Below are 22,704 nucleotides of genomic sequence, written 5' to 3'. Positions count from 1 at the left end.
CGAGGAGCTCATAACCGGCAATTTCATGCCAGCCAGCAGCAGCAGCCCAGCTTGCCAGCTCGCGCGCCTAACAAATAAGGGCTGCACACCACATCTCGAACACACACACACACACCGGCAGTACTCAACAAGGCAGTGATCGGCTCGGAGCGCTAGCCGGGTGCGCTGCTTAGTAGGTGGGTGGCCCAGAACCGTTGCAACGCGGAGCCGTGGCGTCCACTTCATTCCCTTCCTCGCAAGGCACAACAAGGCTAGCCCTGATGTCATGTCGCACTGCTTGATGGCTTTTTCCCTTCCCTTCGAGAAGCCGACTTGGTGGCTCCGCGAACCCGCCAGCCCGTCTTTGCCGTCCGTCCATGGGCGTGTTTTGTCGAGCTGCCAAGACATGGCTTCGGGCATTTTATCTCACTTTCTAAAGCCTGTCGAAACAGGAATCGGCTGCACACTCCTCTCTGCTCCCCTAGGGCTATGCTAGCCATCCATGCCTACTTTATGCAAGGAAGATGCACCGAGATTCCTGCTATGCAGCTGGGGGAGGCGAGAAATGACATCGCGGCTGACCATCGGTCCAGGGGTGGTGGCCTTACTTCACCTTGCAGCTTCATTGCAGTAGGTAACTCACATTTGACCGCCCTCTGGCTCAGTGCACGCCTAGGGAGTTCGTTGTTCCCCGAGTCTTCCGCACTGGCGCAGCAGGAGCCATGTTCGGAGCAGAGCAGAGCATCCGGACACGGGCTGGTCGGGTAGCCCTAGACCAACTCGTCTCTACTACTGTAAAGTATCCACGGCAGGCTGACTCTATTTTTCATATCCGAGCATACAAACTACCTAGATTCATGGTTTGCGATAGTTTGGATCTCCGAACCCGACGTTCGAGCCAGCGCCAGCCAGCAAACGTGGGAATCGTCCACTGTAATAATTTTCTTCAGCCAATAGCTTGACGCTAGATCGGTGCCTTTCAGGGGAACCGTTCCAGGTTGGTAGCTGCTCTATCACATACTGTACATAGCTAATAGCAGAGTCATGAGGGAGGGAAGAAAAAAAACCCAGTCTTCAATAAGACTGGAGTGCATAGTCAAAAGTGATGTATATAAATATATCTTGCAATCCAAAGAGGCCAAAGAAAACTAGATACTAAGAAGTAAAAAAAAGAAGAAGAAAAATAATCGTAAGGAATAGAACCCACGGCGGGGATCGAACCCGCAGCCTCGAGATATACTCAATAGAAGTCTCGCGCGCTACCAATTGCGCTACGCGGGCAGTATCTATAACTGCTAGTTGAATTTTCGGCCTCGTATTGAAGCCTATAATAATGACACCCAGAGCAAAGCTCGAAATAGTGGAACCAGTCTCTTGTCTCTTGATGAATTAATTAAACAGGAAGCTATCAAGGTATTGTCAGATGGTGGAAGGTTCATGCCATTTGAGAACTCAATTGCTGCTGTTTACCTCGGTGGGGGCTGATGCACTGGCGAAAGATTGCTATCAGGCCAATCAAACCAACAACTAGAGGCTGGCGGTGGCCGCGCCTGAGGACCTGCCCGACTGCTGTTTGGTAGCCCAGAGCAAACACCGGAATGAGGCGGCTGCCAGTCGGGCTTAGACCTACTACTACGGACGATAGATGATGGTTGGGCTCACACCCAAGTAGATCAGTGCCCCGGGACACTTTGCTCTCCGCATACTACTTGCATGCAGTACAGCTGAGTAAATAGTTCCGTTCCATTCTTAGAACCATGACTCTACTCCAGACTCTGTCCCTATGTAAGTAAGTAGTAGTATACTGTACGCCAGACGGACACCCAAGTATGTATTCCAGACACGTATTCGTGCGAACGACGGCGGTCAAGAGCTTCTTCCACCGTGCATTCAGATCGGTAGACAGACTGCCTTCCCCGGTCCTGCCCAGCTATCAGGCCTGCAGCAAAAGTGCAAGTGAGCCAGCCCATGATGATAGTATATAGCACCCTCATCTCCTAGTCGATGCACTACTAGTTTCTTCTCATTCGTCCATGCTTTACTAGTCCGAGAGGGCAGCTCAACAACACCCAAAGTTACCACAGAATAACCTCTGACTCAAATCCCACAACTATCCGTCAAGCTGCATGGATGGAGGTTGCAAAGCAGAAAGGTGTTGAGCATGTGTACCTATGTAGCAGTCCCCAAACCGAGGTATGGGAGCGTTTGAAACATTTACCATCCCCACTGTTCGTTCGTTCTCCTATGCACACGATGCTGGAACTGATGGTTATCCGGTCTATAGTAAGTAGATGAAGAAGAAGGGCTAAAGACGTCTAGAAACTTTTCTTCTTCTCTTTGCTATATTGCTCCCGTGAATGATACATAACCTCATGCAGAAAATGCCATATTCCATCCACACACTCTCCCTCTGTGCTTTGGAAAATCAAGTCACATTTTAGTATCCGCGCGCCAGGAACCCCGGCTATGCTTTTGCAGAATCATGCTCGTGCTCATGCTTCTTCGCCACCAAGAAATCAGGGCGAGGAGTGAGAGGAAGATACTCATCCGCCGCCTCGCTCCGAATCTACGTATCTACCAGCTTCAATTGAGCTTAAGCAAACGCGGTGACCTCGGGCCACTTCTCAGCGGCCTTCTTCTTGAACTCATCCAGTTCCTTGCTCCTCGATCCCCGCAGAATGTTCAGGATCGTTTGCGCATCCTCGAAGGTGATTTCCGGCGCACCCAGCAAAGCCGCAAGCTGCTTCTCGACGGAAGCCTTGTCTTCATCTTCGTCCACCAGCTCCTTCATCTTGATGGCGGCGATGGCGTGCGGTACGCTGCCCTTGTGCTTGGCGAAGAACTCGTCGTTGAACTCCTCGAGATCCGTCGAAGGTGCAATGGCGGTGAACTCGGACTTGATCACCTCCTGCACCTTGGGAGGCAGCGAGGCCATCTTGCTCCGGATGGCGGTGAGGAAGCGGATAGTGTGCTCGTGGACGGTAGGGTGGGAAGCGTCCAGCGCCAGGGCGGCGTTGAGACATCCGAGGGCAAGAACGTACTTCTCTGTAGGCAAAAGTTAGATCGACATCCCAAAATCTTTGTTCAGTGGTTGGAATGATACGTACCTCTGCGCAGGTAAACCTCGAAACCAGCGAGTTGCGCCTCGAGGTTCTTGGGGGTGTAGGTCAGGAGGTGAACCAGGAACTTGGTAGCCTCAACGAGCGGCTCAGTGGTGGCCGCGAGCTTCAGACCATCGGGGTCATCATCCTTCTTCTTGGTCTCGTCGACCGCAGCCTTGGGCTTGTTGGGATCTTGCTTGGCGGCCTTCTCGGCAGCTTCCCGCTCAGCCTTGCGGGCCTTCTTGGCGGCCTTCTTACGCTCGGCAGCGTCTCCGTTCTTGTCGTCGCCATTGACGCCATCAGTAAAAGTCTTGCCATCGTGCATATCAAGGTAGAGCTTGACAGCGCCTAGGGCAGCCCGAGTATAGAATGGGTGGTCTCGAACATGGTCCTCCCAACGGACCATATCCACGTAAGCGCGTATTTGACCTTTCCGCAGGGAGAAGCTGTGGAAGTCAAACTGGTCTTCTTGCCACACATCGAAGATGTTGTAGACAGTGTGGAACCTCTTCAAAGCCAGGCCGACATTGCCCTTCCGTACTTGCGCCTCGCCATCCTCGGTCATAAACCAAATGCACTGCATGTCCAGAAGATCGTTCAAGGGACCGGCAGGAGAATCGTTTCTTGTGAAAAGACCGACGGTCTCCAGGCCCTTCTCGGTTTCGTTGTTTCGCAACTGGTATTTGGCCGCCTTGGTGTTGATATATCGGTCCTTCAGGTCCAAGTTACGGGCCTTGTCCATCTCTTCCGATGCCTTCTGCGTGTTGCCGGTGTGTTTTATTATCCTTGCCTTGGTCATCTGGAACTCGACATTGTTGGGCGCCTTTTCGATACCTTTGTTAACGAATTCCATAGCCTTGGTCAGGTCGCGACTGAGGTGGAAGTTGTAATGCTGCGCCAGGTAGTATAATGCTGCTCCTTCGCCCTTGAACGGATCGTCGGCCTTGGCTTCTCCGGCATCGGATTTCTTTGCCTCATAGTACTCGTGTGCTAAGGCCTCGAGCGCTTCCTTTTTAGAGGTGTCGACGTAGAGGTGCTTTAGGTTGGCAAAGGTGGATGGGACACCCTTATCCAGCATGAACGTGAGATACTTCTTGGCCGCTTCGCGGAAGACGTCACCTGTATTTCCCCATTAGTTTTGCTTGCAGCGGTGCCGTATTTCCATAGCCTACCAGTAACAAAATCCAGAGGCAGGCGCTTGGCAGCATCTGAGCGAGGGTTCTTCTCGGAATATTCGTCATAGATCGCCTTCTTGGCAGCAGTATCCTCTTCGGTGATGCCCATAACCTCGATAAGCTTGTTGTAGTACTCAGGGTGTTCGGCATTTCTGTCCAACAAAGCCCTGTATGCCTTGACGGCCTCTTCCTTCTTTTCCAACTTGGTCAGATATTCGGCTCGGAGCTCCATCACGGCCAGGCGGTCGAGGTTGGTCTTGGCAATGGACTCGAGATGGTCGAGGGCCCGCTGGTAGTCGCCTTGCTCGGCAATGACGGTGTTCTTGTACATGACGGCTTCGGAGTTCTCGAAGTCGGTCTTGGAGGGCGGGACCTTGAGTGACTCCTCGTACTTGGTCAGTACTGTCTCGGCCTGGGTCAGGTCGCCGGCGAGGTGGTGTGCCACGGCCAAGGCAGTCCAGTTCTGGCGGATCTGGGAGCGAGCCTGGAGCATGGCTGTCCTGCTCTGGATGTAGCCCTGGTAGTCGCGCATCTGGACCTGGAGGAAGGCCAAGTCTCTCTGAATCTGTAGGGAGTCCGGCTCGAGCTTCAGGGCGGACTTGTAGGCCTTGATGGCCTCCTCGAAGTTCTTCTGGTGGCGGTACAGCAGGCCGTAGACGTGCCAGCAAATGTGGGACTTCATGTCGGCCATGAGGGCCTGCTTGCCGAGCGCAAAGGCCTCGTCGGTGTTGCCCTGCTGGTTGATGATCAGGGCCTTCATGGCCATGGTGTCGCCGTGCTTGGGGTTCTTCTTGAGAATCTGCTCGGCGGCCTTGAGACCCCGCTTGTACTGCTTGTCTTCATAATTGCGGATGACCTGGCGAAAGAGAGAATTCTCCTTCGCGCTGAGCGGTTGAGGCATGCTCGGTGAAGGGAGGGTCGGCCAGCGAATGCGATCGGGAGGGTGGTATTTGGGAGGTCAGGTCGAGTTGTCGAGAATGGCAATTTTTCGCGAACTGGGAAGCTTTCTTTAAAGGTGCAGCAGCAGTTGCGTCGTGGGGTGATAGTATGATAAGGTGGGTTGGCGGGCTAGCTACCCGCAACCTGCTCGGCTTCAATTGAAACGTGGGCCAGTGGCCTGTAGGGAAGGCCTTAAGTAAGCCCACTTTGGAGAGTCAAGCTCATGGGAGTATTTTGCGCTGTCCAAAATCAGAATAAATGAGAAGCATGGAAGTCTGGAGATACTGGGAAGCAGAATATCTCAACGATCAATTCATCAACTTGCAATGTAAGCATCCAACTACAGGAGGTTTCGCTGCGTCGTGTGCTTGCTTCAATTGAGTTACTGCACAGCCGAAATGCAAATGACGAAGTGCAAGCGTCGAATGGGGCCGCTTCCGGTGGTGGGATGCGCCGAGAAACCGGAGCCCCCCCCGAATATTTCCCGACTCGGAACCACGAAAATCGATCAGCCATCAGTGACCACGCGGGCGCACTGGCGCAGGGTCTGCACTGCACAGATTCGTGGTAGTATGGACTCCTTGGAAAGTGCCGTAGCAATGCGAAGTTGCGTGCCCATGAGCGGCAGTGTATCATTGAATGAACGATCTCATCTTACACGCTCTAATAACATGTGGTATTATACAAAGAGGTGGGCTCTCAAGGCCCTGGGTTTATACCAAAAGCTCCTGCTCCTACTTCAACACCAAAGCCACCTGCAGTCTACTTCGCAGAGCGGGGAACTCCTTGTTTGTCCCGCCACTGGTTCAAAGCTGTGTCTGCATCTTCTATATCGTCGCCGCACCTCTCCCTCACAAGCCCCCATGTGCGCGACCTCACAATACTTTCAACCCCTCGCTCCTGTCTGAGTAGTGTTGCCAGCTGTTCTGTCCGCGCTTCCCGAGGGAAATATCTTCCAGAGTAAGGGTCGAGCCGCTCGTTCACCACCCGCTCTCTGTCCCGTAGCGACTCAGCTTCTCGTAGCGGTGTCTCCGGGTCATTTGGGTCGGGACTCGTAGCGACGTAGGCGCAGTAGGTCAACACATCAGATCTTGACTGCCACGACGGAAACAGCACCTGGTCCTTGAAGACCTGACATGACTGCGGATCAATCTGCCTGTGCGGCGACCGTGGTGTGCGTACCGACGTCGAGTTCGGATCGAAGCCCGTTTTGGAGGGTGTCACGAGCGCATTGAGGTTTTGGGTGATGGAATCGTCCACCGCGCCCCGCGATATGCGGAGGAAGTCTAGAATAACAATTATCAGACCACGGCCATGGGAGATTATCAGTTGCCGAAGAGACGCGCACCTCTGAGTGCTACTGTCGAGAAACAGAACTGTGGTGTCAAGGAGGGATTCCTGGGTAGGTCGGTCATGGTGGGATCACGAGAGCGCGGCGCGGTGGAGCCTGCAGCATCCGACGAAGGAGCCGCTCGTCTAGTCCAGAAGTATCCAGCCAGCTTGGTGGTTTTGTGTCAGGCCAGAGTTATTTGGCAGGTTTACGGTAGGCGAGAGAGTAGGTCGGGTTCGTCAAAAGTATCAAGATACTGAAGTTGGTTGTAAGTAGGTATTGAGAGCTGTACTTTCCAGAGCAGATCCGAGCGAATCGAAATTAATCAATGATGACGCTGTAGGTAGTCGACCCTCGCCAAGTCGTCAGAGCTTCGAACGGAATGGAAGCTTATCCTTATCCTTAGCTCTTTAGGTGAGCTAACAGGGGCCAAAGGTGGGCTGCTGGGCTTTATTTTGTGCACTATGCAATTGCTCGTAGAAAGGCCTGGGCAGTATGCACTAAAGCCCCAGCGGAACCCTGGCCCGGCGGCAGCAAGTCACCAAAAGTGACCAATTTAAAGGCTGGAAGCTCCGATCTAGTGCCCCGCTTGGTGAATCAGGCTGATTGATTGCGACAGCAGACGCCTGCCTTCCGTCCAGTGGCCTCGCCTTGTCAACGTCAACCAGTGCAGTCAGTGCCAGTGCCAGCAGCTCTAAACTCCGGACCTGGGCCTTGCGCTTGCTGAGCAGCCGCAACATCATCAACCACCATCAAACCAATCACCCCAACAACACGACCCGTTTGTTATCAACATCTTCAGACCGTCAACGAAGCATCACTTTTCTGCACGCTTCCTCCTACCGCCTCAGGCTCCCTCGTTTTTACTCTTCCCCGAACAATCCCCCGCCACCATGTCTAGCTCACAAGATATGGAGGGCGTCGCCCGCCGCGAGCCCGAGGACAAGAAGGACAGCGGACGTGGTGATGATGGCAGCAAGGACAACAAGAAGCCCGCCGACGGCGATGCTGAGATGAAGGACGCCGAGCCCGAGGAGGAGGAAATCCTCGACGAAGATATGCTCACCCTCAGCACCCAAGACCTGCAAACGAGGAAACGCCTACTCGAGAACGACGCCCGTATTATGAAGAGCGAGTTCCAGCGCTTATCGCATGAGAAGGCCACTATGGGAGAGAAGATCAAGGAGAACATGGACAAGATCGCCAACAACAGGTACGCGCTGTCTTGCAATTGCTTCATCCGTACTGCACCTCCTGGTAAACTAACTTGCACACTAGGCAACTACCATACCTCGTCGGCAACGTCGTCGAGCTCCTCGATCTGGACCCCACCGCCGAGTCTTCAGAAGAAGGCGCCAACATCGATCTGGACGCTACACGAGTCGGCAAGTCGGCAGTCATCAAGACATCCACAAGACAGACCATCTTCCTGCCTCTTATCGGCCTGGTAGACCCCAACGAGCTGAAGCCCGGCGATCTTATCGGTGTCAACAAGGACTCCTACCTGGTCCTCGATACCCTCCCTGCCGAGTACGACAGCCGAGTCAAGGCCATGGAGGTCGATGAGAAGCCGACGGAGAAGTACACCGATGTCGGTGGTCTTGACAAGCAAATAGAAGAATTGGTCGAGGCCATCGTGTGGCCCATGAAGGAGGCGGAGCGTTTCAAGAAGATCGGCATCAAGGCGCCCAAGGGTATGTTGCTCTCTAACCTTCCTTTTTCGTTGCATCCATGGCGCGAAGACTGACCGGCCACTTTCGTTATCTAGGTGCTCTGATGTATGGCCCTCCCGGAACAGGCAAGACGCTGCTTGCTCGAGCTTGTGCGGCCCAGACCGATGCCACCTTCCTCAAACTTGCCGGTCCCCAATTAGTGCAGATGTTTATTGGTGATGGTGCTAAGCTGGTACGAGACTGCTTCGCTTTGGCCAAGGAGAAGGCGCCCGCCATCATCTTCATTGATGAGTTGGATGCCGTGGGTACCAAGCGATTCGACAGCGAGAAGAGCGGTGATCGTGAGGTGCAGCGAACCATGTTGGAGCTGCTGAACCAGCTTGACGGTTTCGCCTCGGACGATCGCATCAAGGTGCTTGCTGCCACAAACCGAGTCGATGTGCTGGATCCCGCCCTGCTTCGATCCGGACGTCTGGACCGCAAGATCGAGTTCCCCTTGCCTAATGAGGAAGCGCGTGCTCAGATCCTGAAGATCCACTCGCGGAAGATGAAGGTCGACCCCAACGTCAATTGGAGCGAGTTGGCCCGGAGTACCGACGAGTTTGGCGGTGCCATGCTCAAGGCTGTCTGTGTGGAGGCTGGTATGATTGCTCTGCGGATGGGCAAGAACAAGATCGGCCACGAGCACTACGTCGACGCCATTACCGAGGTCCAGGCCAAGAAGAAGGACGTAAGTATTGCCCTCTGCGAGCTCCTCCAAGTAATACGCACCTTACTGACATCATTCTATTTTAGACTGTCAACTTCTACGCATAAGAAGATCATGGCGGCGTTCAAGGCGATGGGGCGGAAGAATAGAGCTTGTGGTCATAGACAAGGGCATATGTGTAAGATACTTGGGATCTCGCCCTTAATGAAACCCAGAGGGCCCAGTTGTCCAGGGTTTTAACACCATAAAAAGTTCAGCATGTATATTGCTTCGCCTCTCGAATAGACACAACGTCTCGTCCCGGAAAGGTCGATTGTGAATTCGCGTAGATATCTCGTAGCAACACGCTCCGGCGCCTTCTCCATTTGTGTCTTGACAAAACCCATTTGGTTTTTGCGGTTTCTTCATGGACATGGACTTGTAAACCTGTGAAAGACCCAAGCTGGCTTTGCTGGTTGGCTGCGTGATCATGACTTACCCAGGACCAATCTTCCTCGGCTTGTACGTTACCGGGATACTGCCTAGAAACCCGTTCAGTCTCGAAACTGATGTTTCCTGAATGGTCCAAGTTCCCCACCATACCAAGTCTAGTACAGCATCCACGCAACCCCTGAACCGTCGATCGACACACCCACACCCACACAGTCTCATTACCTCTACTTGTCTGACCTGGCTTTGCCTATTGCCCTATTGATTGATTCATTACCCCCAACAGGCAATCCGCCATCCCAACTGCTTGGCTTACAAGTGACTGAATGGTTTAGCTAACCCCCTGAGAGACGAGACGCATTTGCTGCGGGCCTCCTTGTCAAACAAATATCTCGCTCACAGCAGCACGCAGGCAAGTTCTCGTTTGAACATGACTAATACGCTTCAAAGCAGATTGGTGGCAGAACGGCGCAGGGCCTGGGTGATTGAGGAAATCGACCTCTTACGGAGTGAAATGAGGTGCAGTCAAGGCACGGTACGTACAACGACGGATGAGAAGGCGGCGAAAGAGGATGTGATGCCGATTCACGAGAGACGATACTGTAGTAGCTTTTTTTCGAGGTACCGTCTGAACGTGGTACTGTTCTTCAAAGGGGTTGGTTGGCGCCGGTGTCAATCGAAGCCTCCTAGTCTCACATCGCTGGGACATCCTCGTCATCGAGCAATGGTGTAGACCGGAGAGGGACGGGATGAGGGAAAGTCCACTAGCCAAGTAAGTTGGTAGGAATGGTCGGTCAGGCCAACCCGAAGAGATGTTGTAGCGAGGAAGCAACCCGTACATTTGCAAAGCCCAAAACGGCTGAGAATATGCTGCGCACATTCAAGAGGCGTATTACTTGTCATTCAAGAAAGTGTCCAGGGACATCATCGAGTCACATAAGAGACGGAAGATTTTTCAAATAGTAACCCAGTGTCTTTTCAATTTGTGTCTATGGTTGGTCATATGGTACATGTTATGTTGTACATGGGCGTTAGTTCAATTTCTGTAAAAAGAAAGAACCCAACACCACCGTTCTGATATACACATAGTACATATTAGAATGGCAATCTATGTATGGCAAGAAGAGAAATTCCCGTGTATGTGTATGTAGTGTGCAAAGGTATGCAAGGTGGCGGGGAAACCCCCAAGAGATAACTACAACCACCATCGAGCACTGCTCACGTGCCTACACCGGTCTGTGTAGCGATGGGGGAGTGCAGCGAGGACAGCTACAGACGACTTCTTCTTCTCCTCTTTCTTCTACTTCAACTTTAGTCCCTTAAGACGTTGCCGAGCTGAGGGCAAGGATGGTAACCGTCACGACTGATACGACGACGGCATCCATTAGTAGAGGACGACGTAGCCGCTGGGCTCGGACGCGGCGTAGGTCGAGGCAGGCTCAGTGGCCTTGTAGGATGATGGCTCGGCGTAGGTCGAGGTGGGCTCGCTGGCGTGGTATGACGACGCAGGCTCGGTAGCTTGGTACGAAGAAGGCTCTACGTAAGCCGAAGTGGGCTCCGTAACCTGGTACGTCGACGCAGGCTCAGTAGCTTCGTACGACGAAGCAGGTTCGACGTAGGCTGAAGTAGGCTCCGTAGCCTGGTAGGATGACGGCTCGGCGTAGGTCGAGGTAGGCTCGCTGGCGTGGTAAGACGAGGCAGGCTCAGTGGCGGCGTAGGACGGCTCAGCGTACGAAGTAGGCTCGGTAGCTTGGTAGGTAGAAGCTGGCTCCGTGGCTTGGTAAGTTGACGACTCGACGTAAGCGGAAGTAGGCTCGGTAGTAGGCTCGGTAGCTTGGTACGACGAAGCATGCTCCGTGGCCTGGTAGGTTAACGGCTCGGCGTAGGTTGAAGTGGGCTCGGTAGCTTCGTACGAGGCAGGCTCCGTGGCGGCGTAGGACGGCTCGGCATACGAAGTAGGCTCGGTTGCTTGGTAGGTAGAAGCTGGCTCCGTGGCTTGGTAGGAAGCAGGTTCCGTGGCTTGGTAAATAGAAGCAGGTTCCGTGGCTTGGTAAGTAGAAGCTGGCTCCGTGGCATGGTAAGTAGAAGCTGGCTCCGTGGCCTGGTAGGTTGACGGCTCGACGTAGACCGAAGTAGGCTCGGCAGCTTCATACGTGGCAGGCTCTGTGGCGGCGTAGGACGGCTCGGCGTAAGATGGCTCGGCGTACGAAGTGGGCTCAGTAGCTTGGTAGGTAGAAGTTGGCTCGGTGGCCTGATAGCTCGTGGCAGGCTCAGTGGCAGCGTAGGCCGGGGCAGGCTCGGAGTACTCAGGGACGGGGTAGACCTTGGGTTCCTCCAAGTAAGGGTGCCCGCATTGCACCCTCATGGAGCCCCACTGGGTGACTTCGTAGGGGTGGCCGCCGGTGCTGGCGTGGATGGCGAGGTACTGAGGCTCCACAGACCTGGCGTACTTGTATCCGTACCCACCGTACCCGGGGGACGAAGAGGCCTCGGGGCCCAGATTGAACGTGGGGTCCGCAGGGTCCACGTTGGGATCCGAAGGGTTCCCGTTGGGGTCCGCAGGGTCCGAGGTGGGGTTCGCAGGGCCGACAGTTACAGTACGGGTGACCGGGTCCCCAGGGCCGACGGTTACGGTTTGTATCGAGGCGTCCGCAGGGCTGACTGTTGCAGGTGGGATCGAGGCGTCCCCGGGGCCGACGACGGTTACCGTACGGGTCGTGGGGTCCCCAGGGCTCGCGGTGGCCATGGAGGTTACGGTGACCAAAGAAGTCGCAGTGGTGACAGAGGTGGCGGTGACCATATAGGTAGCGGTGGTCACAGAGACCGCGGGGGTCACAGAGGCCATGGTGCTGTCCGCTTGGTCTGAGGGGTTCGCTCCATCCGTAGGGTCCGAGGGGCCCCCAAGCCCCGAGGCAGTCGTAGTGGTCGACGTGTCCGAGGTCGAGGTAGTAGATGTAGAAGTCGAGGTGGTAGAGGTAGAAGTCGAGGTTGCTACACACTGCACCTCCGGATCGTCGTGGCTGTTGCGCTTCGACTTAGTTCCCGCCGGGCACTTCTTTTGCACTTGCCGTTGCGCTTGCACTTCTTGTCCTCGTCCTCCGCCTCCGCCTCCGCGTCGGCGCCGTCGTCGCTGTTGCGCTTCCAGTTGGGGTGATGCGCCGGCCCCTTGAGGCCGGGCAGGATGGTACCCTGGCCAGAGCAGTCGGTGGACTTGTAGACAACGACTGACGAGGCGGGGAAAGAACACCATGTTAGCTTCGAAATTGAGTTCGATTCAAGAGAAAAAGGGGGAAAGGTTCATGGTTGTGAACTTACTGGGACAGTTCCACTGGTGTTCGCCAATGCTGGGGTAGGCGACCACGACTCTCTGCTCCTCCTTTGGGAGCGCGGCCTCGGCGCGGCGCCAGGCAGTGCTGCCACCGTGACCCCACGAGGGGCCATGGCCGGCGGGCATGCACTCGCCGGGGGCCATGACAGCGCCGCGGGGGGTGCCATGGCACGAAGGGCCATTGCAGTAGCGCACGGTGGGTGGGACGAAAACGACGTCGCCTTCAGCGCTGGCACTGCCGCCGACGGCCCGCTTGTCTTTCTTGTCATTGTTGGGAGCCGGGACCGCAGCGACGGCGGCCACAAAAACGGCGTTCAAGACGAGGGAATAGTACATCTTGAAAGCAGTAAGTATTAGGTGATCAAACGAATGTATGTGTCTTATTAAGGAGAGTGGAGGCAGGGGAGGGGAGGGGGGTGGTATTAAGGAAAGAAGGGGCTGATTAGTCGCTCAGTGATGCTGATGAGGATGGGAAAGGAAAGAGGCATTACTCAGGGAGAGGATGATATGTTATATACAGAAGTGGTAGCAGGCTGTTCCGGGTGGTGTGCCTACCTACGGCCGTACTTCCCAGGGTTCAAGACGGTGTCGGACCGCTGTCGATCGCATATTGGAATCATCGAGCTTCGCCTCTTCGTACAGTCGGTGCCTCATTTCACCAGGCCCGCGTTCGCAGAGACCTTGTCTCTGGCGGTTTTCCTGAAGTTCGTCAGCACCAGAACAGGATTCCTCCAACGCTCTCTCTCTCTCTCTCTCTCTCTCTCTCTCTCTCTCTCTCTCTCTCTCTCTGTCGGCTGGCTATAGGGTCGCGGGAAATTTTCCTCGAAACTGACAAGGCATGAGACATGCATTGGTTCCATGGAGAGATCGGCAATGTGCTTTGACGCAGAGTGCGCCCCGATATGGGACACACGATTTGCCGGGGCACTGGGCAATTGAATTGCCAGCGGCCTTGGGACCCCTTCTTTTCAGCAGCTATCTCAGGTATGCCACAGAATTCCCGTCGGGCATTCCCTCCCTCGAGACATTGGCCCACGAGAGAAAGTCCGTGGTGATGTTGCGTCGCAAGGAGCTTCATAGTGACGAGGACGGCTGGACTGGAGACAGTTCCAAGACTGCTCTATGCGACGAGTGCGATGAGTGCATAGTTGCTGATGCTCTGGGCCCTCCTGGCTGTTCGGTCGGCGGCATCCGCCACGATGACCTGTCCCTCGTACCGTTTATCCGGCCGATATGGATTAGGTCAGAGAGAATGCCGTATAGGTTCAATGCAGGATGTGCTTTTGCCCCCATCGCGGTCTAGACCAAACTGCCAGAACAACCGAGCGGGTGGTGAATTGATTGGCCCATCATCCAGGAATAAAGTAATAATGATGTTTACAAGTAAACTCATGACATACAGGTATCAATAAATGGAGAGGCTCGAGCACTGGTGTGAGCTGAAGAGATGTCTTGGTTCACTTTTGCTCAAGCTGTTGGGGGGGCGACTTGCTCGAATCAACCGTAAATAGTGTCGAAAGATGTAGATGTATCTCTTCGTCATTTCCGGAATCCATACACGAGAACCGTTTCCCTTGTCTCGAAACGGCGGGGGTTGGGGGGAGAATAGAAAAGAACGAATGACATTTGTGTGCTTGCATACATACGCCAGAAGCATCGCGTGGGGGAGGTTCAGTCAGCAGAACTGGTTTCTTTTTCTCAACACTCCGCATGAACGTCAACACGCCATTCCAGCAACAGCGATCTCATGACGAAAACTACATAGTCGGCATCGAAGGCTGTCTTGCTATCCCCAGCGGATTCCGGCTTCCTCGCATTTATCAGATAGCAAGCTGGGTCTTGCCAATATGGTTCTCTGGCGGAGAGGGTCGGTCACGGCTCAATTGGCGATGGTGATCCTGCCCAAATCAGCACCACCTCTCTCCATCATAGACAGAGGCTCATGCAAGCCTGCTACTAGTCGGCACGGAGGTCAAAATCGATGTTGGTAATGCGCGAAGCTGCAATTAGCCAGGGAACCTTACATTGGCTGCGAGTTTCCTTTGGATGTTAGAACATCCTGTGAAGTAAGTGATGTTCAGGCGCTGGTCGACTGGTCTGCAACTGATACCTTCCACGTTGTTAGCGGGCCCACCAGTGCAGATTTACAGCTTGATGCGCTATATGGATGTCCATAAGCACATCTTTCTCCAACCAACCACCGACCAATCGTCTCAACGATTGGATCAATAGCTCGGTTAGCTCAGTTGGTTAGAGCGTCGTACTAATATTCTTTCTCGAGAATACTTATGTAATGCGAAGGCCATGAGTTCAAGCCTCATACTGAGCAGCTTTCCTTTTTGCATTTTTTGCCCCCTTTTTCTCTTTTATCTAGGTACTCTTGTAATCAATATGCGAGTTGTATCTTCCTTTTGTCGCCTTTGATTCACTTAACCCGTTCTTTCTGTGTGACCTATTTCTCTTTCCTCTGTCCATACCTAAGTAAGGTTAAGAACAACATCATCTATCTGTCGTATAACCAGAACTAATCGAGTCCCGGTCACTCCTCTATGTCTTCCGGCCAATCCGGCATCTCCCCCTTGGATGCCATTCCAGTAGTCCCATCTTGTGTATGCCATCCACAGAGAAGGCGACTTCCTCGTCCGTCCACCAAAAGTCCAGCCGCTTCCCGAGACGCTTGGCATTCCACAGACCAGACTTGTCATCCCATTCGGGCCCGGCCGGATCCTCTTCCGGCTTCCAAGCAGTTGGCTCAAAGCGAAGGCGTCGCAAATGCTTCTGGGCCCTAACTCCCGGGGAAGGAGGGTCGATATCCGCCGGGTCTGGTATATCCCAACTCAGCGCCTCAGCGTTTGCCTCCGCATCCAGCATCCATAGGATGTGTGCAGGACCGCGATACGTCACGCTCGGGTCCAGGCCCACGCGGCACTGGCCGACGGCCTCGGCGCTGCCGTCCTCGAAGCGGAAGATGGCGCCCGCGAATTGGGGATGCTGGTAGAGGGCGCCCTCGTCCCCGCCCCACTCGAACACCTCGGCGGAGCAGCAGTGCTTGTCCAGAGTGACGGAGGCGTAGTAGGTCTGTAGCATCATGGCCGCCTGCGGGGAGTACGTGATACGGACCTGGGAATGCCGCGGCTGGGCGGCCCTGAAGGGCGTCAGGTCCGCGCCCTCGTATCGTTTGTCTTTGTTGCGCTTGAAGGACGCGTGCTTGGACGTTTGGTTGCGAACGTCTCGCCATCGGGGGTTCTGGCAGTAGGCGCCGAGTGACTTTAGCTCGTCGGTATGGATCGAGGTGTCGCATATCAGGGAGGTGCCGGTTCCCTCGTTGAGGACCTTGTCGCCGGGCTCCCACTCGTCGCCGGCCTCCGGGTCGTCTGACTCGTCTGAGTCGTCTGAGTATCGGATGACCAGAGGCCCGTAAATCATATCACCTCGCAGCTTCGTCCTGATCTGCAACAATGGGGACTAGTAAGTACATTGCCTCTCGAGACGAGGAATTCAAAAAGAAAATGAAAAAGAAAAGAAAAAGAAAGCGCTTGCGAGTATGGCCGATAAATGTTTGATGTTCATTATCGTAGGTTTTTGTTCGCGGACGCCGATTGCGGTGACCTCGTCGTTCGGCTCCAATGGCACGTAAATCCAATTAATCATATTTTTCAACCCCGTATTGAGTTGGCGGAACCGGGTATCGGCTGTAGGGGAGTGCTCGTCATGGCCATGGACCGCCACTAAAGTGCCGTTGAGGAAGAATAGCGTTATGCCAAATACTTTGCTCAGGTCGGTGGTCTGCTGGCGCCCCCAGTCACCACCTAGGACGAACCACGTGTGTATACAGTCCAGATTAATAGGCTCTAGGCTATCGCATATCCTGGGTGGAGCGAAATCGCCGGACAGCTTCAGGCGGGCAATGTGATTCTGTGACAGACAGGGTTAGTCTATGTGTATCATGGAGATATCTCCTCTCATACCTTGAATTGCACCGAAACTCTTTCGGCTTCCTCGGAGGTGAGAATTACCCAGGCAATGTTCTTCTGCTTGGTATGGCCGGTAAAGGGCGGCTCGTGAAGTACTCTGTCAATGTGGGAGATGCCGACATCGTCAATTCGAATGCGAAAGACTGGGCCTGCCGCTTCCGACGTCTGCTCGGCGCCGCCGTCTCGCTGCCATGTCGTAATCTGAGAGAGCGGTACTTCTGTCAGCGCCTCAGGCTTTGAGCGGTCGACGGTATCGGCCAGCTACACGGCCGCAATGCACCTCCAAAGTGGTGCGCCCCGCGAAAGGAAGTGGATCCTGAGCAGCAGTTCGGACGGCAGTGCCATCCATTGCTCGGCACGCTGGACATCCAGAGCCGACCCGACAAGCCCGGCCGCGCCCGGCGGGGCGCGAGGCGGGAGCGGTTCAATCCACGAGATGGGCGTGTTCTTGCACCAGACGTTCCGCCAGCAGGCCGCGGTCCACAGCCGGCTGAGCTTGTCGGCCGCCTGGCAGTGCCGCAGGTAGAGCTTGCAGCAGTCCCGGTGCAGGACGCAGCTGCCCTGGTTTTCCTCCCAGAGATCGCATGTCGCGTCTATGCACGCGAAGAAGCCGTCAACGGCACGGCGGGGCCCTTTCCTGGGCTCATCCCGGTCTGGGAATCGAAAGGGGCCGAGCAGGCGCTCGAACGATGTGCAAGCAGCGTTGCTGAGCACTGGAAGGCGGATGGCTTTAGGGACATGCTGATAGCCGGATAGATCAGACAGAACGGAAAGGCAATGAACTTACAAACAACGACTCTCTCGTTGTGACCGATCTCGTCGCGGCATATTCCGCGTCGACTCAAGAGGGCCAAGTGCTATTCTTGTGGGAAACTGAAGCAGTTATAGCGCTTGCGTGCCATCTTGAGTGGCTTAATACGTTAGGGACATCCTCGGCATACACGTTTTGATTCGACCAATGTACATAACAAGTCGCAGCAGGTATTACTTCAATACAAAAGAAATGGAAGAAGGGATAATAGCGGAATCTCTTCCAGAATAAGAAAACATGGCGGTGTGATACACTGGATAACCAATGCAGGTGCTCTTATTCGTCACGATTCGCGCGGCACAGTTTCCCATATTGGGACTTCTTCAATCCTTGAATGCGAGATGCATAGGTAGGTAGGAATCGTTCTACGTGGATCCTTAGCTGGCTCTGATGGTGATTGGATTGGCACTGAAGTACTTTCAAGATCCAGCGATCCAGCGATTCCGCCGTCTTTTGAAGGTGCAGCCTGTGCAGGGGGGGTTAGCTGCAGGGGTTGGTGTAGGTACATAGGTACATCGCGAGTGACCTTGGGCGGAATAATATGGGCCCGTACCTGAGGCGGATGTGCACTGGCCATGCATTCAATCCAGCCACACTTGCACCTGCAACCTTTCCACATTGCCAACCGTTGCGTCGCGATTTGAGCCGCGATTTCAGCCGCGTTCGCCGCATTGCGTTTGAACAACACCAAAAAATCGACCTTATCCGTCATTGGATATCGACGATAGAGGCCCACGAAGTACACCGCCCCCCTTTTTCTCCGCCATTGTCGCGACTCTCGACGCGCAATAGACTTGGCTCGACGGTTGGCTACGCAGCATCATTATCCCAGCGCCTTGCTTGCTCCAAACGTCCACCATGCCTGGCCGTCGTTCAGGCCGCGCCGCCGCGAGGCGAGCTGCCGAGAAAATGGGTGAGTCCACCCTTCCTAAGTGCGATTGCCACTGCGCACTCTAGTCTAACCATCCTGCCTTGCCGTAGAGAGCACGCCCAAAACCTTCGACGAGATTGAGGATGAGCCCATGCGCGATGTTGAGGGCGACGCATCGGATGCCGAGGTCCAACCCGAAGCTGAAGACCATGGCGACGACTCGGCAGCGGAACCCGATGAAGACAATCAGGACCCGGAATCCGAAGCGGAAGCATCTGCCAAGTCTCCCACTCCTCCGCCGCAGCCAGTCATCCGAAGAAGACGTTTAGGTCGGCCACCCAAGAACCGCCCGCCTGATTGGGACACACTCCCTATCGAACCGCCGAACCGCGATCCCAATGACACACCACGTCGCCGAGGACGGGGCGGCTGGAGAGGCAGAGGTGGTCGCAAAGGCCAGTCTTATCAGCCCACTCAGCAATCCATTGACAAGGAAGGTACCATGGCCAATATCGTGGATGACGAGGTCGTCCTACCAGAGGATCCCGAGGGTGAAACCAAAGTCGACAAGAACGGCCATCTGCTGGGTGGCCGCGAGTATCGTTGCCGAACCTTCACGGTCCATGGTCGTGGTGACCGTCTGTACATGTTGTCCACCGAACCAGCCCGATGCGTTGGCTTCCGCGACTCGTATCTCTTCTTCACCAAACACAGACGGCTTTACAAGATCATTGTGGATGAAGAAGAGAAGCGCGACATGATCGAGCGAGATATTATCCCGCACTCGTACAAGGGCCGCGCCATAGGAATCGTGACGGCCCGGTCGGTTTTCCGCGAATTTGGTGCTTTGATTGTGGTTGGAGGGCGCAGGATCAACGATGACTACGAGGTGGCCGCACGCCGGGCCGAGGGGGCCGTGGAGGGCGAAATTGCGGACCCGAATGACAGATTCGTTCCCGGCGAAGAATACAACAAGAACCAGTACGTTGCTTGGCACGGTGCCAGTGCTGTGTACCATTCGGGCGTGCCTTCAGTCCCTGCACAAAGCGGCAAGCCTGAGTTCAAGAAGAAGCGGGTAACGGTTACTGATTCGAACTGGCAACTTGAGCATGCGCGTGCTGCAGCGTAAGTCAACCAACCCCCCCCTACCCCACGTTTCCCCAGCGCACTAACATTGTTTTAGTCAATTCAATGCCGAGATTGGTGCTATCCGGCGCCATAACAACAAGGGTGTCTACGATATCCACACCAACACCGTGCAGTTTCCTGCGAGCATGCAGCCCACGCGGGCCCGGATACTGCAAGTCGCAGACTCCTCAGCCCCTACAGACAGCGCCTTGTTTGCTCCCTTGGACCCCAAGATCCCTCGGAACTTCAAGGTGGTGGATACAATCATGGAGGTCCCTCCTGCTGGTGTATCGTCCGCGGTCTACGAGCAGCGCGAAACCCCTCCCTTCTTGAAGGATTTCCAGGGGGCTCAGTTCCATATCCGACGATATCAAGGATCTGCTACCTCCCGAGTGCAGAAAGGCTTTTGACGAGGCGGTGGGCCAAGAGGCTGAATGGAAGAGCCACTGGGGTCCGGAAAGCGAGACCACGCACCGCCGACCTCCCATCATCGATGCCGCCATCGTGCCTTTCAGTAAATCGTAGGTGCTTTACGTACGATAGTGAGTTTCGATGGATGAGCTGGGCAGATAGCTGTATTCAATGAATCGGCAGAGCTTGAGGATCGGGCATTTGTAATGTAACATCACAAAGAGGGGTGGAACGGGTGACATGCTTGATCACCATCAGCTGGCGTCGGAGGCGTTACAGGCCGCAACGTACTTGCGTGTCTAGAGAATTATGGGCTGCTTTTCTTTTGCTTTTCTTATAGGTCACTTAACCTCGTCCATGGTTACCGCGTTTACATTCTGCGGCACAAGATATGGCTTGCATGATGAGGATGCTGTTCTTGTTGCCGTGCAATGCTCGAAGTAAATGCGGTGGCAAGCTTGAGGAAGATACTAGACGGACACCAAATAATTTTTACAAATAAGAGAAGTCTGTTTCTATACGGAACACCGAATTTGGGCTTCCTTAACTACTGCAGTCACTTGTAGACCTTTCGTGGTTTCATCTGGCATGGTGAGTTGGCATTTTGGCCACATGCATCAGAAACCTTGCGTTCTTTCCAATCCCTCGTATCCATACTCACTGCTGCCCTCGATGATGAATGCCTTGAAACGATGCTGGCGCACCTGTATAGGTCTGCAAGCCTTTGGATGTGTGATATCTTCTGTGACTCACGCTGCCCCTGTCTTGTTTTGCCGGAAGCAACGTGCCCAGCACCTCAATTTCGATGCTTTCATAAGCCCATTCCCTTCTACTGTGGCGAACACATTTAAGCCACTTGATATCGCGAGTGAGGCTGTAGGTGTGGGTGTTGGCTTCTGGCAATTGCACAAGAGGACGCTTGTGTCATCTTGGGGCGCTGCCCATGGATCTCGAGGTATGGCCTTCGATCGGACGACAAGCTAGGGAGAACGGTTCTCACAGAATAGTAAGATATGCTTTACACGAAAATCTACGACCGCGTTGTATAACCCAGCCGTCTGTGTTGGATTGGTTTCTCCATTGGGCTTCCTGTTCTCTAGCTGTTGCCCCGGCCCTGTCGACCTCCTCCTAATGTCTTGCCAACTAGCTCCATGGTGGCTTCCCCGTTGATACTTTACATACCTCTTGCGGGCCTGCCCTCAGAACAGGTTGATAGCCAGATGTCCTGGACCTGATGACGCTCCGGAATCGCGTTGGGGCGCGTGTTGCCCGTACTGTTATTCAGTAAGTGTACATATTCCGATAGAGCGAGAACAAAAATTCGAGTCAATCGGACAACACTGACGAAGTAAGGGTGATGAGGAGGAGGATGTTAGCCCAGACTCAGATCAGGTCTCGACATCAAGATAAACGAGATACCTGCCAAGTCCATGTCGGTTGAGGACGACCCCGAAAGGAGAAGGAAACCTCGGAGACTCGATTCATGGGTGCTGAGATCATGAGCGTGGTGTTATGTGAATGTCAGATAAAATAAAGCAAGGCCTTTCCCTTCCGTCATCAAGTGTTCTAACCATGGAATCCAAGCTTCCACTTTATTATGGTTGTCGTCATGCCTCCACGGACATCACTATAGCCAAGCGTCAAGGATCGGCTGTCCCCTGGTCAGGCGTCAAGGCCTCTTGTGAGCTCATAGGAGCGAGCTGGAAAAAATCCTGTACAACTAAATACTACAGTGAACATTCAGGAGTGCCCCTTCCTGCCCAAGGGCTGACTAGTACATACTTTGATATATATATGCCAGGTATAGGTTATGTACTTAGCTTAGGTTGGTTTACACTGGTGTGTCTCCGTGGAAACATATGCTCTCCAAGCCGGTGGGATATGCACAAAATTTTGCCAAGCATTCGAGTCTCCCACGTCTGGTATGAGTTGTGTAGTTACTAGTAATGGAATTCGCCAGTGCATGAGCCTTAACCTTCTGAAAAAGAAACTTAGATACAGCCAGGAGGAGGGGGGAGGAGACTGTAGAATCACCGCAACGTGTGTGCGCCAACAACCATTGACTTTCAAGCCATGATGCGCCTCTCTGCTTATGGTTTCAGCATTGCAGTCCTCAAGGTCCTCTACCTGGAATTCGGTCTTCAATGCTCCTGTCTACCCGTCATGCAGTGCGAATGATGCGTTATGCAAACCAGATAGACATTTGGTACTTGGGTTTTCACATTCACAGTCATACGGGGGGCTTAGGTGACAGTGTTTGTCATCGACCAGTCACATATGCATTGGCATACAGTCAGTGCCTTTCGCAAATACCGGTCAACGCAGGTAGTGTCTTTTTATATACATATACCATATCTACCGTCATAGTACACAGCGAATGTCAGTGCCATCTCCGGATAGCTTCACATACGTCAGTCAGCAGGCCCTGAGCCTCATCCATCTCGAAGGCCCACCCCTGCTCAGTCTGTCGGTGCAATTCAAACCCCGATTACAAAGTGCAGGTATATTATATGCATTCGGTCATATAAGCCGGGCTGCAGCACGTGGTGCCGCAGCCTCCCCGTGCTCCAATTGGCTCGGAGCTCACGTATGGTCGTCATGTCATATGCAGTCAGCGTCCCTCTCTCACTCTCTCCTATCCCTCTTCTCCTCTACTACTCCTCTTCGTGTAACTGCGTCGTCGTCGGTCAACCTACCTCCCATTTCCAACGGAGCCGAGTATGGTTTGTTTGTGTCGCACGCGTGAGACCCTGATGACTACTACTAGAGGTGGCACATGCGACCAGGAGCAGCTTACGTGTACTTTCTGTATGCGAAATATACGTGGCTGCGTCATCTAACGCACT

At 54.1% G+C, this 22,704-nt stretch overlaps 8 protein-coding genes across 8 annotated transcripts; 2 read left to right on the top strand and 6 right to left on the bottom strand.

Moving 5' to 3' along the window:
* Positions 1-2,572: 2,572 nt before the first annotated feature.
* Positions 2,573-5,156, bottom strand: PG986_012474 (acetyltransferase; the record flags this gene model as incomplete). Its single annotated transcript, XM_066848696.1, has 3 exons — positions 2,573-3,024; positions 3,087-4,199; positions 4,253-5,156. 3 exons carry the CDS (start codon positions 5,154-5,156, stop codon positions 2,573-2,575), a joined length of 2,469 nt encoding a protein of 822 aa, XP_066695392.1.
* An 800-nt stretch (positions 5,157-5,956) lies between these two features.
* PG986_012473 (Caffeine-induced death protein 2) lies at positions 5,957-6,609 on the bottom strand (the record flags this gene model as incomplete). Its single annotated transcript, XM_066848695.1, has 2 exons — positions 5,957-6,480; positions 6,543-6,609. The coding sequence occupies 2 exons, from the start codon at positions 6,607-6,609 to the stop codon at positions 5,957-5,959; spliced, it is 591 nt and encodes a 196-aa protein (XP_066695391.1).
* Positions 6,610-7,417: 808 nt separating this feature from the next.
* On the top strand, positions 7,418-9,013 carry PG986_012472 (26S protease regulatory subunit 6A; the record flags this gene model as incomplete). Its single annotated transcript, XM_066848694.1, has 4 exons — positions 7,418-7,737; positions 7,803-8,218; positions 8,293-8,927; positions 8,993-9,013. 4 exons carry the CDS (start codon positions 7,418-7,420, stop codon positions 9,011-9,013), a joined length of 1,392 nt encoding a protein of 463 aa, XP_066695390.1.
* A 1,706-nt stretch (positions 9,014-10,719) lies between these two features.
* On the bottom strand, positions 10,720-11,700 carry PG986_012471 (uncharacterized protein; the record flags this gene model as incomplete). The annotated part of the gene is made up of 1 exon (XM_066848693.1): positions 10,720-11,700. The coding sequence occupies one exon, from the start codon at positions 11,698-11,700 to the stop codon at positions 10,720-10,722; it is 981 nt and encodes a 326-aa protein (XP_066695389.1).
* Positions 11,701-12,326: 626 nt separating this feature from the next.
* PG986_012470 (uncharacterized protein) lies at positions 12,327-12,999 on the bottom strand (the record flags this gene model as incomplete). Its single annotated transcript, XM_066848692.1, has 2 exons — positions 12,327-12,559; positions 12,651-12,999. 2 exons carry the CDS (start codon positions 12,997-12,999, stop codon positions 12,327-12,329), a joined length of 582 nt encoding a protein of 193 aa, XP_066695388.1.
* Positions 13,000-15,210: 2,211 nt separating this feature from the next.
* PG986_012469 (uncharacterized protein) lies at positions 15,211-16,089 on the bottom strand (the record flags this gene model as incomplete). The annotated part of the gene is made up of 1 exon (XM_066848691.1): positions 15,211-16,089. The coding sequence occupies one exon, from the start codon at positions 16,087-16,089 to the stop codon at positions 15,211-15,213; it is 879 nt and encodes a 292-aa protein (XP_066695387.1).
* An 809-nt stretch (positions 16,090-16,898) lies between these two features.
* Positions 16,899-17,465, bottom strand: PG986_012468 (uncharacterized protein; the record flags this gene model as incomplete). Its single annotated transcript, XM_066848690.1, has 2 exons — positions 16,899-17,343; positions 17,425-17,465. 2 exons carry the CDS (start codon positions 17,463-17,465, stop codon positions 16,899-16,901), a joined length of 486 nt encoding a protein of 161 aa, XP_066695386.1.
* An 841-nt stretch (positions 17,466-18,306) lies between these two features.
* Positions 18,307-19,972, top strand: PG986_012467 (uncharacterized protein; the record flags this gene model as incomplete). Its single annotated transcript, XM_066848689.1, has 4 exons — positions 18,307-18,361; positions 18,430-19,444; positions 19,503-19,799; positions 19,846-19,972. 4 exons carry the CDS (start codon positions 18,307-18,309, stop codon positions 19,970-19,972), a joined length of 1,494 nt encoding a protein of 497 aa, XP_066695385.1.
* Between the last annotated feature and the right edge of the window lie 2,732 nt (positions 19,973-22,704).

The sequence above is a fragment of the Apiospora aurea genome (assembly GCF_038362705.1).
Source record: "Apiospora aurea strain CBS 24483 chromosome Unknown utg000008l_segment0_segment0, whole genome shotgun sequence".
In the NCBI taxonomy this organism is placed as follows: Eukaryota; Fungi; Ascomycota; class Sordariomycetes; order Amphisphaeriales; family Apiosporaceae; genus Apiospora; species Apiospora aurea.
Note: the sequence above shows the minus strand (reverse complement) of the source record. Positions and strands in the feature narration are given on the sequence as shown.